Raw genomic sequence first — 14,432 nt, 5'->3', positions numbered from 1 at the left:
GTCTCTTATCTGGTGGATTTTGTCAGTCGTTTCTTGTAGAATCTCGGGACCGGTTAGTTGCGAGTGACCGATCTCGTGCCACACAATAGGCGATCGACATCTTCTACCATACAAAGCCTCGAAAGGTGCCATCTGGATGCTGGCATGATAGCTGTTATTGTACGAGAACTCCACCAATGGCAGGTGTTTGTTCCAACTACCACCAAAATCTATAACACACGCTCGGAGCATGTCTTCAAGAGTACGGATCGTTCTTTCAGTCTGTCCGTCGGTTTGAGGGTGGAATGCGGTACTTAGATTAAGCGTCGTACCAAGGGCCGCTTGAAACGTTTCCCACAATCGCGAAGTGAACCGAGCGTCGCGATCTGAAATGATATCACGAGGCGTACCATGATTACGGATGATCTCGTCGGTGTAGATTTGGGCTAGTCGTTCCACCTTGTAGTCTTCTCGTATCGGCAAAAAGTGGGCTGACTTCGTGAGACGATCCACTATGACCCAAATACTGTCGTGACCTGATGGCGTGGGCGGGAGCTTCGTTATGAAATCCATAGCTATACTCTCCCACTTCCATATAGGTATCGACGGTTGTTCGAGTAAACCAAAAGGTCTTTGATGTTCAGCCTTGACTATTGCACAAGTTAAACAGCTTCCAACGTACAGAGCGATATCCCTTTTCATCCCCGGCCACCAGTACTTATAACGCAGGTCCTGGTACATCTTATCTGCACCGGGATGAATAGAATATCGGGACTTGTGGGCTTCGTTCATGATAATCTTTCGCAAATCGGTCTGCTTATGGATCCAAATTCGGTCCAGATAGTAGAATATCCCATCTGATTTGCTTACTAACTGAGCTCCATCGTGGTAGATCCTTTCTTTCTTCAATGTACGCTCGTTAAAGCAAGCATGTTGGGCTTCGCGGATAAGGGTTTCGAGGTTGTGCTGTGCTTGGATGTTTCGAGTACTGAGCACGTAACTCTTTCTGCTGAGAGCATCAGCAACCACATTTGCTTTGCCTGGGTGATAACGAATCTCACAGTCTTAATCGTTGAGAAGTTCTACCCATCGGCGTTGACGCATATTAAGCTCTCTCTGATTAAAGATGTGTTGTAAACTCCTGTGATCAGTGTAGATTGTACACTTAGTGCCATACAGGTAGTGTCGCCAAATCTTCAATGCAAAGACAACCGCGCCTAGCTCGAGGTCATGGGTTGTATAGTTCTTCTCGTGGATCTTGAGCTGACGAGATACGTAAGCTATAACCTTGTCTCGCTGCATGAGAACACAACCGAGACCAAGGTTAGAGGCATCACAGTAGACAATGAAGTTGTCGCTTCCGTCGGGCAGTGTAAGAATCGGCGCGTTGCACAGCATATGCTTGAGGGTTTGAAAGGCAGTCTCTTGTGCGTTTCCCCACACAAAAGGCTTGTCCTTATGGGTAAGAGCGGTAAGCGGCACAGCGATCCTGGAGAATCCTTTGATGAATCGTCGATAATAGCCCGCTAGTCCGGGAAAAGAACGAACTTCAGACGGGTTCTTAGGCGTAATCCAGCTTTTGACGGCTTCAATCTTCGCAGGCTCGACATGGATACCCCGACTATTCACTATGTGACCCAGAAACTGAACCTCCTCCAACCAGAATTCGCACTTGGAGAACTTGGCATAGAGTTGGTTCCCCTGGAGTAACTCGAGAACCAAACGTAGATGTTGCGCGTGTTCGGCCTTCGATTTGGAATAAATCAAGACATCGTCGATGAACACGATGACGAAACGGTCAAGGTATGGCTTACACACGCGATTCATGAGGTCCATAAAAACCGCGGGTGTGTTGGTTAGACCAAAGGGCATAACAACAAATTCGTAATGGCCATAACGGGTTCGAAAAGCAGTTTTAGGAATGTCTTCCTCTTGAATCCGCAACTGATGGTATCCTGAACGTAGATCGATCTTAGAGAAGCATGCTGCACCTTGTAGCTGATCAAACAAATCGTCAATTCGAGGCAAAGGGTATCGGTTCTTGATGGTTAGCTTATTCAATTCCCGATAGTCGATGCACATCCGGAACGAACCGTCCTTCTTTTTGACGAAAAGGACTGGCGCGCCCCAAGGAGAGGTGCTTGGGCGAATAAAGCCTTTTTCGAGTAATTCCTGGAGTTGATTCGAGAGTTCCCGCATTTCGGATGGAGCGAGTCGATAAGGGGCTTTGGCAACGGGGTTAGCTCCAGGAATGAGATCGATACGAAAGTCGATATCACGACTTGGTGGTAGTCCGGGAAGATCGTCAGGGAACACCTGAGGAAATTCACGAACCACTGGAACATCTTTGACTTCAATTTTCATTTTCTTTCCCTTCTCCGCTACTACGATGTTGGCCAAGAAGGCTCGGTATTCCTTGCGGAGATACTTGCTGGCTTGAATACACGACATAAGCTTAAGACCTTTCGACGTTGTTTCACCGTATACACATAGGAGATCACCATTCGCGAGTGAGAATCGAATCATCTTTTCAAAGTACACAACTTCAGCATGGTTTTCACGAAGAAAGTCCATGCCGATTATGACATCAAAACTTCCAAGTTGCATCGGAATAAGGTCGATCGGAAAGATGTGATCATTGAGTTTGAGAGTACAATCACGGAGTACTGAGTTAACGGCAATGGTTCTCCCTGTAGCAACTTCGACTTCGAATGACGAGGATAGATAAGAGCGCTTACAACTAAGGAGCTTCTCGAATTCAAATGACACAAAGCAGTTATCGGCTCTAGTATCAAACAAACATGATGCATAAATACCATTCACAAGGAACGTACCATTAACCACGTTGTTATCCGCCTGAGCCTGACGGGCATTGATGTTGAAGGTTCGGGCATGGGCTGCTTGCTGCTGTTGCTGAGGCTGCTGTTGCTGCTGCGTTTGTTGCTGCTGGGGCTCTTGTTTAACCACCCTGTTTGGGCACCTGTTCGCAAAGTGGTTAGGGTCACCACATGCAAAGCAAACTCGAGCATTGACTGCTGGTGCTGGAGCTGCTTGTTGGCCTTGAGGGGCAGGGAGTAGAGCTTGGTTGACAGTAGCTTGAGCTGGGGCTTGACGGGGACCATAGCGACAGTTCGCAGTGAAATGACCGTAAAGGTTACAGTGAGCGCAAAAACGACAAGCTAGACCCACTGGATGATGATACGAACATGTCGGGCAGAGTGGGTGAGGGCCTGTGTATGCACGCTTTGCGGCCGTGCATTAATCACTGGAGCTGAACGCCGGTGCTGCTGTTGAGCTGGTACAGACTGTAGGGGAGTAGCGGTGGTTGCGGCAGCACAGCTCTTGTTGTTGGAGTTGTTGTTGTTGTTCTTCTTCTTCCTTCTTGAGGACTTAGAGGATTGAGCAGATGCGTCGGTGGCTGTTGCGGTGGATTGATGCAGAGACTTGGTTTGCTTATCCCAGAAACCTGACTTGACTCGCTTATCGTTGATCTCAGCGGCGAGTAGGTAGGTTTCCTCGATCGTTGTTGGCTTGGCTGTGTGAACAAAATCGGCTACACAGTCGGGTAGGGCTCGGATATACTTCTTGATGGCTTGATCTGAGGTCTTGACTTGATCAGGACTATAATGCTAAGCTGCTTGAAGCGAGCAGTGAGAGCAGCGTTGTCTCCATCCTTCTGCTTGATTTCCCAGAACTCGTCCTCCAGCTTTTGGCGCTCATGAGGAGGGCAGAATTCTTCGATCATGATAGCCTTCAACTCCGCCTCGGACTTTTGGGAAGACGACTTGCTCGTCTTTCCAGTCAATGTCCGGTCTTCTTGTCGCCTTGCGCGGCCTACCTTTGCCTCTATTGATCATATGGGTCGAGGCCACATACATGGTCCTCTTCCTGGAGGAGGTGCCCTCGCCATGGGGGGTGATGCGTTTGGTGGCTTTTTCTCCACCTGGCAACAAGTGTTGCAGCTTTCCCTCCTTTAGGGCTCGCTGAATCTCCAGCCGGAGACTGATGCAGTTATTTGTTGTATGGCCCGAGTCCTTATGATACTCACAGTAGAGAGTGAGATCTTGATTTTTCTTGGACTTCATTGGTTGGGCCGGTCGCAGGGTCTGCGCGTCCGTAAGGAGGACTTCGCTCGGCGACTTGGTGATCTCGGTCCAGTTGCGGTCCCGAGACTCTTTCTTTGACGCCCGGTTATCCCGTTGGGCGTTAATTGTTGCCCTTGCGTCAAACTGGTTGGTATGCGAGCAGTACGGTTTGGAATCGCTGCCGCGATTCCCTACGTCCCGGTTGCGCTTATTGTTGCGCTTGGGTTCGTAGCGGGAGGTCTGACCTTACGCTTGGGGCGGTGCCTTTGTGAGGTGCGGTTTTAGTGACCGCTGAGTCTGGGCGTATGTCTTGACCGCGGTCATGACATCCTCCCATTTTTTCGATAGGCCGTCTTTGCCGGAGATAGTCATAACCATCTGTTCATCTCTGACGGCTTTGATGAAGTGGTTACGTGTCATTTGGTCGGCAACGTCGCCTATCTCCAGGCATTCTTTATTGTATCGGACGACGAATGCTTCGAGAGATTCGTCGTCCCTTCGCCAGATATTCATGACGTCCATCGTATCACATACGTGACGTCGCTGCTGGCTGAAATGTGCGAGGAACTTTGCATGTAGTTCCTCAAAGGAGGCCAGTGATCCCACTGGCAAAGAATCGAACCAAGCCCTGGCCAGACCCGTTAGGGTCTGGGTGAAAAAATGACACCAGGTGGGCTCGTCCTACCCGCCGTTGCACCCTGCACCCATGAAAATGTTCATGTGATCGTCCGGGTCGGACGAACCGTTGTATTTCCCAATGTTGAATGGGAATTTTGTGGTGGTGACATGGGCGTGTGCGATTTTTCGGGCGAATTTAGAGTTTTCGGCCGCGGCTTTTGGCCTGTAGGGTTGGTTCTCGGGGCGCTTTGCAGCGCGGATATATGTGTTGTGGGGGTGAGTGGGAGGAGAATAGTTGCGTCCTCCCGGTCAGCTGGAAGTGTCATGAGAATCCCCGCAATATGTATGGTCGTCCGGGTCGGTGCGGCCATACCCTTCGTGTTGGGGCAGCGGTCCCAGCCGGCTTTGAATGCCGAAACTGCGGTGGACTGTGGATTGCCGCCTGTTATTGCCTTGGGGGCTCAGGCGGCTTTGTATCACACCCCAACCGATGGCGGAATCATTGGGGCGCGGCACTGAGCGAAACAGATTGTCCAGAAGTTTCCACAACAACTATTATTACAAATTCAGTTAAGTGATACGTCCCATACCGTATCCCAAATAAATAAACAAGTTATCATAGAATACAACTAAACAAATAGTACTCTTTTGGTCCGCATGCCTTGAACTGCTTGAAGCTGAAAGCAGCCTTTCTTGAATCCTTGGAGATCTCAGTTCGGGATTCTTCTGACGACTTGCTAGCGTTCTCATACACCTCACTCACAGCTTTCGCCACGGTTTTGGAGATGATAGCAGCGAGGCGTCGGTCCCTCTTTTCTTGGCGGGTCAGACGTTGACGTGATCCATACGACGACATGGTCTGCAACGGACATCGTCACAGGACTCAACACAACGAAATCGAATCTCACCTCACACGTCTAGACTACTAAAGCTTAGAATCACGTCGAATCACATATTACGTAACATATGGGCACGTAATCACAGATACATATAATCACAGAGCACAGAAGTATACTGAATCACAGATGTACAAAATCACATAGAGCACAGAAGCACAGAGGCACATAGACATTTAATCACAGATGTAGTCAGAAAACAGAAACCTATCCTTTCAAGTCGAGTGTCGTCATACAGCGATCCCGTCTAGCAGATAGCCTAACTTAGTCTTATGGCATAACATAGTATGATATCGTCTATATTTGCAGTAGCTGGGTGTCGATTAGGGATAGAATAACAATACAAGTTGTGTGTTGTTTAGATAGAGGAATCGAATAATATCCCAAAACATAAGCATAAAACAGAGAAAGCAAACATAAACACTAAACAGAGAAGCACACATAAATACATAAAATCAACGAGTCATCAGAGTAGGCGGTTGCGGTTCTCAGAATCGTACACATAAAAATCGAGAGATAGATTGTCTGCGGCTACTAGACATCGACTAACCAAGGCAACTCGACTATTCACAGTAAACTTGTCATCACTTTCGACTCTAGAGGTCGTGTTTCTGCCTCGATTCTCGGGCATTCCACACGCGTTCCCTAGGTCATACTTGTGAGTTCAGGTCGTTGGAGTCCGTCGAAGCCTTGGTGGGATAGATAAAATTTAGAACAACTGCTAAGGTTAGGGTTTCACCCCTTGGCTTAGCAATTTCTTCCTTGTTTTTAGTAAGTTTAAGAAGAATTTCCATCAAAATGAGGGTTTCACTCTTGATTTGGTATAATTCTCCTTATATGAAAGTGAAAATAATAGGATAAGCATGAACAACTGAATAAAATCAACATAAGTCAGCCAATTTAGTCGGGAGTTTGCGGTTTTCACACCTATTCCTGACTGAATCGTTTGACGTTAGTTAAAAATTCGGGTGCAGTGATCGTAAAGGATTACAGAGTAAAGCACATAAACTGGGTCTGATGGTTCCTAACTATAGTCTAGGTCTCTAAGACAGCGACCCGGACTAGGTCGTGTCCGCCTAATTCCCTATAGTTATGGCTCTGATACCAATCTGTCACACCCCAACCGATGGCGGAATCATCGGGGCGTGGCACTGAGCGAAACAGATTATCCAGAAGTTTCCACAACAACTATTATTACAAATTCAGTTAAGTGATACGTCCCATACCGTATCCCAAATAAATAAACAAGTTATCATAGAATACAACTAAACAAATAGTACTGTTTCGATAACTCAGATTCAATTTATTACAAACCAAATGTTTAAAAGTACTGCCCAGAGTCATTAAGACTCGTCCGGACAAGATCTACAGACAACTAATGCCATAGATGCTTGATCGAACAACTCCAACGGCTCCATGGCTACAGTTTATTCGCTTCTAGAGACCCCTAGGTAGGCTACGACCTACAACTGCTAGATGGGCTCTAAAGCTTTATTATTGCCCCGCTTTCCTAGCAAGTAAGCATCCTAATTACCTGTCACATACGTTATAATAAAGTCAATACATGAAATGTAGAGGTGAGCACACAAGTTTGATAATAGCATATAGAGTTCGAATAGTTTACGCATAACCAGGCACGTACACAGAGGAAAACGATGCATGTTAATTATCGACATGGGACCATCGGTACCAACGACTGCGGGTTGACCGTCCGAGACGGTTCGCAATACATGATTACCACCGTAATCCATGCAAGTATTTGTCCTTAACAACCCCCGTGTGAACGGGTGCTGAGTCTAAACTATAGTACTATGTTGCTAAGGCAGGTCGATAGCACTCCACGTGTAAACATAATAAACAGCATTCATTTAGTCAAATAGCACATGCATTCGGTTAGTGTTCAAATAGTTTGTGTTTGATTGTCATTTGATAGGTAACGTATGTAACACCCAAAAGTGCTAAAAGCAAAAAGGGATCAAGTATACTCACTGTGATTGATTGTGGATTGAAGGGAGCGCTGAGAGTAGGGTTAGCCTGAATAGTTCGATAGCATAACGATAAGTAACGCGGAAAAGTAAACAAGTATGGATGGATCGAATGGGCTGGTCGATCGAACGGCAGGTTCGATCGGACGGCCTGTTCGATCGGCTAATATATCCGGTTGGACAGTCCTGTTCGATCGGCCGGTTGGCTCGATCGGCTGGACCATTCGAGTAGATTGTTTCTTCCTCTGGTGTGTTTGTGTTAGAGGATTTGAACTTTTGAAGTTCTTGTTGCAGTATTTGAGAACACTAAAGTGTTCCTACCTTTTCAAGTCGTTCGATCGAACGGTTCGTTCGATCGGCTAGCTCACTCGATCGGCTAGCTCACTCGATCGGCTAGGAGCTTCAGAGTTAGCCCTCAACTAAATGTCACTCGATCGAGCAGTCTGTTCGATCGACTGACATTCTCTACTACGAACGAGTTGTGAAAATGGTCAAGTGTTGAAGCATAGTATCTCATGACCCGAACAGTAATGTTTACCAATCAGGCGACCCATTTGGTTGAACATTACTTCGTCAATACTATACTTCGAAAGTTTGGAAATATGGGACCATGTGCTAGCTGTTCCCTTGGCTCGAACAGGAATCACCCAAGTCCGGCCGGTTGAACGGTTCGGAATGTTGGTTTAGAGTTTAACCGATATCGGGTTAACCTTGTATATAGAATCTGAATCTTGAACCCCTTAACTGTTAGAAGGATTGGTTAGCCGGTTCAAGCTCCGTTTCTATTGATTTGAAAGCATTGAGTGTAAAAGAGTTGAAAGAAAGTTGGAAATCCTTCTTTCAATCCTTCACATCATGAAAATGTTTAGATCTATGATGGATCTTAACTTGTTTATGTGGAAATCGGTTAGATCTAATTCGATTTTCGATTGATTTGCTTGAATACCACACCACACATAAAGTAAGCACACACAAGTAACACATAAGGCACACACACGTATAATAATACCAAAATTTGCATGATTCGAGCCTTGAGTTCGATTGATTGTTAGATCGGTTGATTACTGATTGGTTAACTTTATCGCATTGTTACTTCCTATCATTCACAGTCGTACATCGGTTCGCATTAAAACACGTTCGATTACTTCGATTCTTGCTGATTACAACACTTACTCCACATAATACAACTAAAACACAAAATCGACTATCTACAGTCAAAGAAAGTCAAAGTTGACTTGGACTTTGACTTTGACTTTGACATTCGAAAACACGGGGTGTTATACTTTGTATTGGGCCTCTGGTGCGAGACCCATACGAGGAATCGTCCTCATTTATTGTGCGGACCTCACAGTAAGAGGATCCGCGGTCTTCATGCCTGCTTCTGGAGGCTGGACGTGAGGGTGCCCTTCCGTCATATTGTAAAATACGAACCGCAGGTGTATGTGGTGCCGGGGTAGGCCTGGCTTGTATTTGCGCTTCAGCGCAAGCTCGGTTGTATGTTGCGGCCAGCAGGGCTGCCTGCTGGTCATACCAGGTGTGAGGGTCCATGTCCGGAGGGATCACAGATGCGTACTGTGATAGGTCGTGTCCGAACGTTAGAGATGGACCCCTTTGCGTTGATGTGCCAATGTGGCCAGGATTTAGGTCTGGGGGAGCGGTCCCCGCATTTCCTGGGTTGATGGGGTTTAGGTTATCCCGGGTAGTGTTATGTATGCGATCTGACATGATCTTTTAAGAGGGAGAGGGATGGTACAAAAAAGTGCTTAAGAGTAGCGGTGGGTGCCAATGATGAAACAATGGTTAACCGGGCAGGGTTAACACATTGGTCTCGTCAAGAAGGGTTAATCCCTTCCTCTCGAGGATCGCTGGCTGGATCGCCTGCCGGTTGATCTCCTGCACAAGGAAACAAAACGTGAGTCGTAACAAGGAGGGTGGGGTGGGGGGTGCTCCTTGTTACCACTCTCCGGCGTGAGAATCAGTAGTCTGCTTGGGAAGCAAAGTATGATAGTAGTAGTAGTAGTGAGAGAGTTGTCAAGAGATACCTCAAACCTGGTTTGGGGTTGGTATTTATAGCCGAGGAGTGAAGGAGGAGGTGGATGGATAGACTGACGGCATGCTGCACCTTTGCAGGTGTGTCAGGCATGTCGGCTGTGGAGGTGACGCCACGTCAGTCTGTCGCTTACGTAGACCTGACAGGCGGCTGCTATTGGTGCTACTTGCTCTGTGGTGTCAGTCCCACTTGCTGAGTGCACAGGATGCGGTGCGGGCCGCATCGCTGTTTGCGGTAACTGTAGACGTTCCGGCGTCTCACTCTTTGATCAAGAAATACGCGAGATGCGGTTCCAAGCCGCATCATCGTCCTTGGTGACTGTTGTTGTTATCTAGCTCCCTTGTATTGATAGAAGTGTTCACTGGATGCGGTGCCATGCCGCACCACTATACCGTTCTCATATTCCAGGTAAGTCCTCCTCCATCATTGGGCAGATTAGATTCAACCACTGTGTCGGCGCGTTCCCGCACGGACACAGGTAGGTTGTTAGCTAGTGGGGGTTTTGATAAGGGTAATGGTCACTCACGGTCGATGTTGACGCGAGATCTGGGACCATACCCCTTCAGTGTTGTTTGTTTTTTCAGAGGTAAAATGTCTGCAGTCTGCGGACCACATCTGCAGACATCTGTAACAGAAGAGGTGGACCAAACATCTGCAATCTGCAAGAAGAAGACTGTTTGTTCGGGGTTTAATCTGAAAACAAACTTCAAATAATCATAAAACATACCATAGCAGAATTGTGAAAACAAATTATCTGAAAACCAACAACAAATAATCTGAAAACAAACTTCAAATAATCATAAAACATACTAGAATTGTGTCGATTTTTGGCTTTGAAGGTCGGATTTGAAGGGGGTGGCTGGTTGTGAAGGATGGTGGCTGAGGAGGGTGGCGGCTGGGGGAAGATGGTGGTGATACTGTCGGCGGGGATGATAACGTCGGCGGCGGTCAAGAGGGTGTCGGCTGAGGGAAGATGGTCGTCGGTGGGGAAGAAGGTGGACGTTGGGGAAGAAGACAACGGTGAAGGGGGTGGCCGGTGGGGAGGGTGGCGGCTGGGAGGAGGAGAGTGGTGGAGGAGAGGTGCTAGGGTTTTGATAAGAGATGTCTGTGTTTTGAGATTAGGAAAGAAGAAGAGGTTAGAAGTGTTGGAGAGAGGGTTGGAAGAGGTGGGAAGACATTGGACCATGTCTGCGTAGGGAAGAGGACGCGTAGAGATTTGAAGACATTTTTTAATGAAATGTCTTCTAAAAAACAAACGGTCTGCAGAGCTAAACGTCTGCGCGTGGTTTACGCGACGCAGACATAAGAGGTCAGAAGAGGTTTTTCTAAAAAAACAAACACCACGTAAAGTATCACCTCACCTCTTGACCGATGAAAAGAAAAAAAATAAATATTACAGTACAAATAATGTACTTTTGGAATATATATATATATATATATATATATATATATATATATATTTATTTATTTATTATGGAATGATTTACTTTTGGATTTTTTTTGAGTTAAAATTATATTCTATGAATTTATAGAGTTAATTAGTCAACACGGTTGAACCGTCCGATACAACCCTGTTTAACTGGTTAAACCATTTCCGAGTCTAACCCGGTATGATTAAAATACTGGTTTTTAAAACATTGGGAGAAATTGTCATATGGCATTTTATAGAATCTTTTATTAGAATTAGAATTAGATTCATAATACAATATTATATATCAGAATTTGAGAAACTATGCATACACACGTGTATAATATGGTGGATGTTAATTCAATGGTATTGGAACAACATAAAGTGGGTTGGCTTTTTGTATGGTGATTCCAAACCTCTCAGTCAAGTCCAAACTTTTTGGTTGAATCTTCGTGTCAAGATTCCAATCAAAATTATGAAGTAATGAGCTTAATACTAAGGGGATCATACGTAGTGCAAGTGGCATTCCGGGGCATATTCTTCGTCCACCTCCAAATGGGATTGACTCAAAGTCTTGTCCTTGAACATCAACGAGAGATGATAAGAATCTTTCTGGTCTGAACTCTTGTGAGTCTTTCCAAATGGATGGGTCTCGTCCTATAGCCCAAGCATTTACAAGCACCTGAGTTCCTTTTGGAATGGTGTATTCGTTGAGTTTAACTTCGTTCCCAATCTTGCGAGGAAGCAAAAATGGGACTGGTGGGTGAAGTCGTAATGTCTCTTTTACAATGCATGATAAGTATGGTAACCTCAAAACATCATCCTCTTTTACCATGTTTCCTTTGCCAAAAACATTTGCAAGTTCCTTTTTGGCTTTGACCATGATGTGTGGGTTTCGTAATAGTTCTGTCATTGCCCATTCTATTGTGTTTGAAGTCGTATCACTACCGGCAACAAACGTATCCTACATCACCATGCATAATTTCTTGTAAAAGATTAAACTTGGAAGTTACCTAATAAAATAAATCAAATAATGATTGAACACATTTAATAATTGACATTTCATTTTCATCATGATTGAAATTAAAAATGTAAAAGACCTAGGTCTATAGAAAATAAAATACTGAAATTAAATTATTTGAATATTTTAGGAGCTTGTTGGCGTGGTTGGATCTAATAGTTATTTTGACCAAATAAGTATTACACCTGAAAAAAAATCGTTTGTTCGAAATAGTATTTTTCACCTAATCGATAAACTCATTTTAATCTTACAATCTTTCTTGTATTCTAGTTTTTCATGATAACATCTTTAGTTGGGTTAAAAGTAAAAAATAAATGGTCTAAATTATAAAATTAAAGTTATTTATTAATTTTAGATAAGGATAAAAATAAGTGCTATTTATATATTGGTTATTAATTAATATTAATATTAAAAGAAATTTATTAAATAAATATAAATAAAATTTATAAGGTTGAAGGGGAGAATGCCATGTGGCATTATTTTGGAGTCTTTTATTATAAGTTAGATTAGATTTTAATGTTAAATCTCACGAAACATGAAAAAATATACGATTTCAAAATAGTGGTGCTTATTATTCGGTTTGAAATCAATTAAACTGAAAACCAAACCGAACGAACCAAAAACCAAACCTGACTGAACGAAAACTATCTGAAGCCAAACCAAATTACAAAATTGGTATTCGGTTTAGTTTAAACCAGATAATAATCCAGATAAACTAAATAACAAATAATAGTTATTTAAGTTTTGTTATTTGATCCAGTTATTATCATTGCCAACACAATTTAATAACTAATAATAAAAATAAACTGAAGGATTTTTTGAATTATTAAGAAAAATAGGTATTATGTTATTTGTTGAAACTGAAACACCCCGTACCAAATTCAAATTCAGTATTTGGTATGTTGAAATAAATTAACAAACCGAATAACCTGAAAACCAAACAAATAGAACACCCAAGGGCGGATCTATCATAGGGGAAGGGTAGTTCGCACTACCTCTCAAGTTAGTTGGCAAGTAACATTTTTAGTGCAATTTTTCTTCTTTTATGTATGGACTACTCTGAACACTTTTTGTTAGCCTGAACTATCTGTTAACTTTTTTTCTAGATCCGCCACTCTGAACACCCATAGTTAAAAAGGTATCTTTATAAAATATTATGGTTAAATGGTGTCAAATAACACAAAACTTGAAACAATTTACTCACCAAAAACAACATCTTTATTTGTAATCGACTGAGCTCGTGTGGGTTATCTTTGTTGATTTTCAAACACATGTCCAATACATCATCTTTCTTGAATCTGCTTTCACTCCCTAATCTCTCATTAATCAACTCCTCAAATACACCAAGAATCTTCTTAAAATGCCTATTCATCCTCCTCCTAACCCCTTGCGGATCGATCATCCTCAACCCCGGAAAAAAGTCCACAAGATTCGGCCTCCCGGCCTCCAGCATAATGTTTCCAACCAGCTCCTTAAACTCTTTACCCGAATCCTCATTCGGGTCTGTTAAATCCTTGGAGAAAACGATGTTGGATATGAGATTGAGTGATGTTTTGAAAGTTACACGTCCTATGTCGACATAATCATTGGACAACCCCGCTTTTTGACATAATGCTACGAGCTCTTTCACTTTCTCACTTCGTAGGTACTCACTGGAATCAAGGGACCGCCCGGATGAGATGTTGGAGTTCAGGATCTTGCGGAGGATACGCCACTGGGTGCTGATTGGCATAAAACTAATGGAATACTCGTAATGGTGTTGCGCATGCAGCGCGTTGGGGATGCTGCGCTGCGAGCTAAAGGCGAGGTCTTGCTTTTGGAGTACTTCTTTGGCCGCGCTAGCCGAAGAGATAACAAGAGTTGTGATTTGACCAAGTTTTAAGGACATTATGGGGCCATGAGTTTTGGCTAGTTTTGCTAGAGATTGGTGCGGTTGGTGGCCGAGCAAGTGGAGGCTGCCGATAATCGGCAATGGTTTTGGGCCTGGAGGTAGAAAATTGGGGTGGCCTAACACAAAATATGAGAAAGTGGCTCGGATAATGGTGAAAGATAGGAGTAGAGTAACAATGAGTAGAGGAAACTCCATTGATGAGGCTTGTTGAGTGTGAAGTAGAAAGCCGAGTGACTGATTCTTATAAAATTATGAGTAAATTAAAAAAATCGTGATTTATGTATATTACTTATTGCAACTGTGTCCTTTATTTTTAATAATTACAGGAAACGTACTCGATGTTTGTAAACCCTTGCAAGTTATGTTCTTTAGCCCTAACTCAGATAATTTTTGTGGTTAAATCTGACCAAATGGACCTCACATGAAGGTATTTTGGTCATTTTACTCTCACGTGAGGTTCATTTTTTCAGATTTAACCACAAAAAATACCCTCATGTGG

General features: G+C 44.0%; 1 protein-coding gene across 1 annotated transcript; it reads right to left on the bottom strand.

The window, feature by feature from the left end:
- Positions 1–11,258: 11,258 nt before the first annotated feature.
- LOC110919110 (7-ethoxycoumarin O-deethylase) lies at positions 11,259–14,163 on the bottom strand. Its single transcript, XM_022163390.2, has 2 exons — positions 13,247–14,163; positions 11,259–11,985 (listed from the first exon to the last, which is right to left on the bottom strand). The coding sequence occupies exons 1-2, from the start codon at positions 14,126–14,128 to the stop codon at positions 11,377–11,379; spliced, it is 1,491 nt and encodes a 496-aa protein (XP_022019082.1). The 5' UTR covers positions 14,129–14,163; the 3' UTR covers positions 11,259–11,376.
- Positions 14,164–14,432: the final 269 nt, after the last annotated feature.

Source organism: Helianthus annuus, chromosome 2, assembly GCF_002127325.2.
Source record: "Helianthus annuus cultivar XRQ/B chromosome 2, HanXRQr2.0-SUNRISE, whole genome shotgun sequence".
In the NCBI taxonomy this organism is placed as follows: domain Eukaryota; kingdom Viridiplantae; phylum Streptophyta; class Magnoliopsida; order Asterales; family Asteraceae; genus Helianthus; species Helianthus annuus.
The sequence above is the reverse complement of the archived record's forward strand: the minus strand, read 5'-3'. Positions and strand labels throughout refer to the sequence as shown.

Bases quoted from the DNA above. Each gene is read 5' to 3' on its own strand.
- LOC110919110 (XM_022163390.2), bottom strand. From the start codon at position 14,128: ATGGAGTTTCCTCTACTCATTGTTACTCTACTCCTATCTTTCACCATT. The intron at 11,986-13,246 runs GTGAGTAAATTG...ATGGTGATGTAG, and splicing joins AAATAAAGATGTTGTTTTTG to GATACGTTTGTTGCCGGTAG.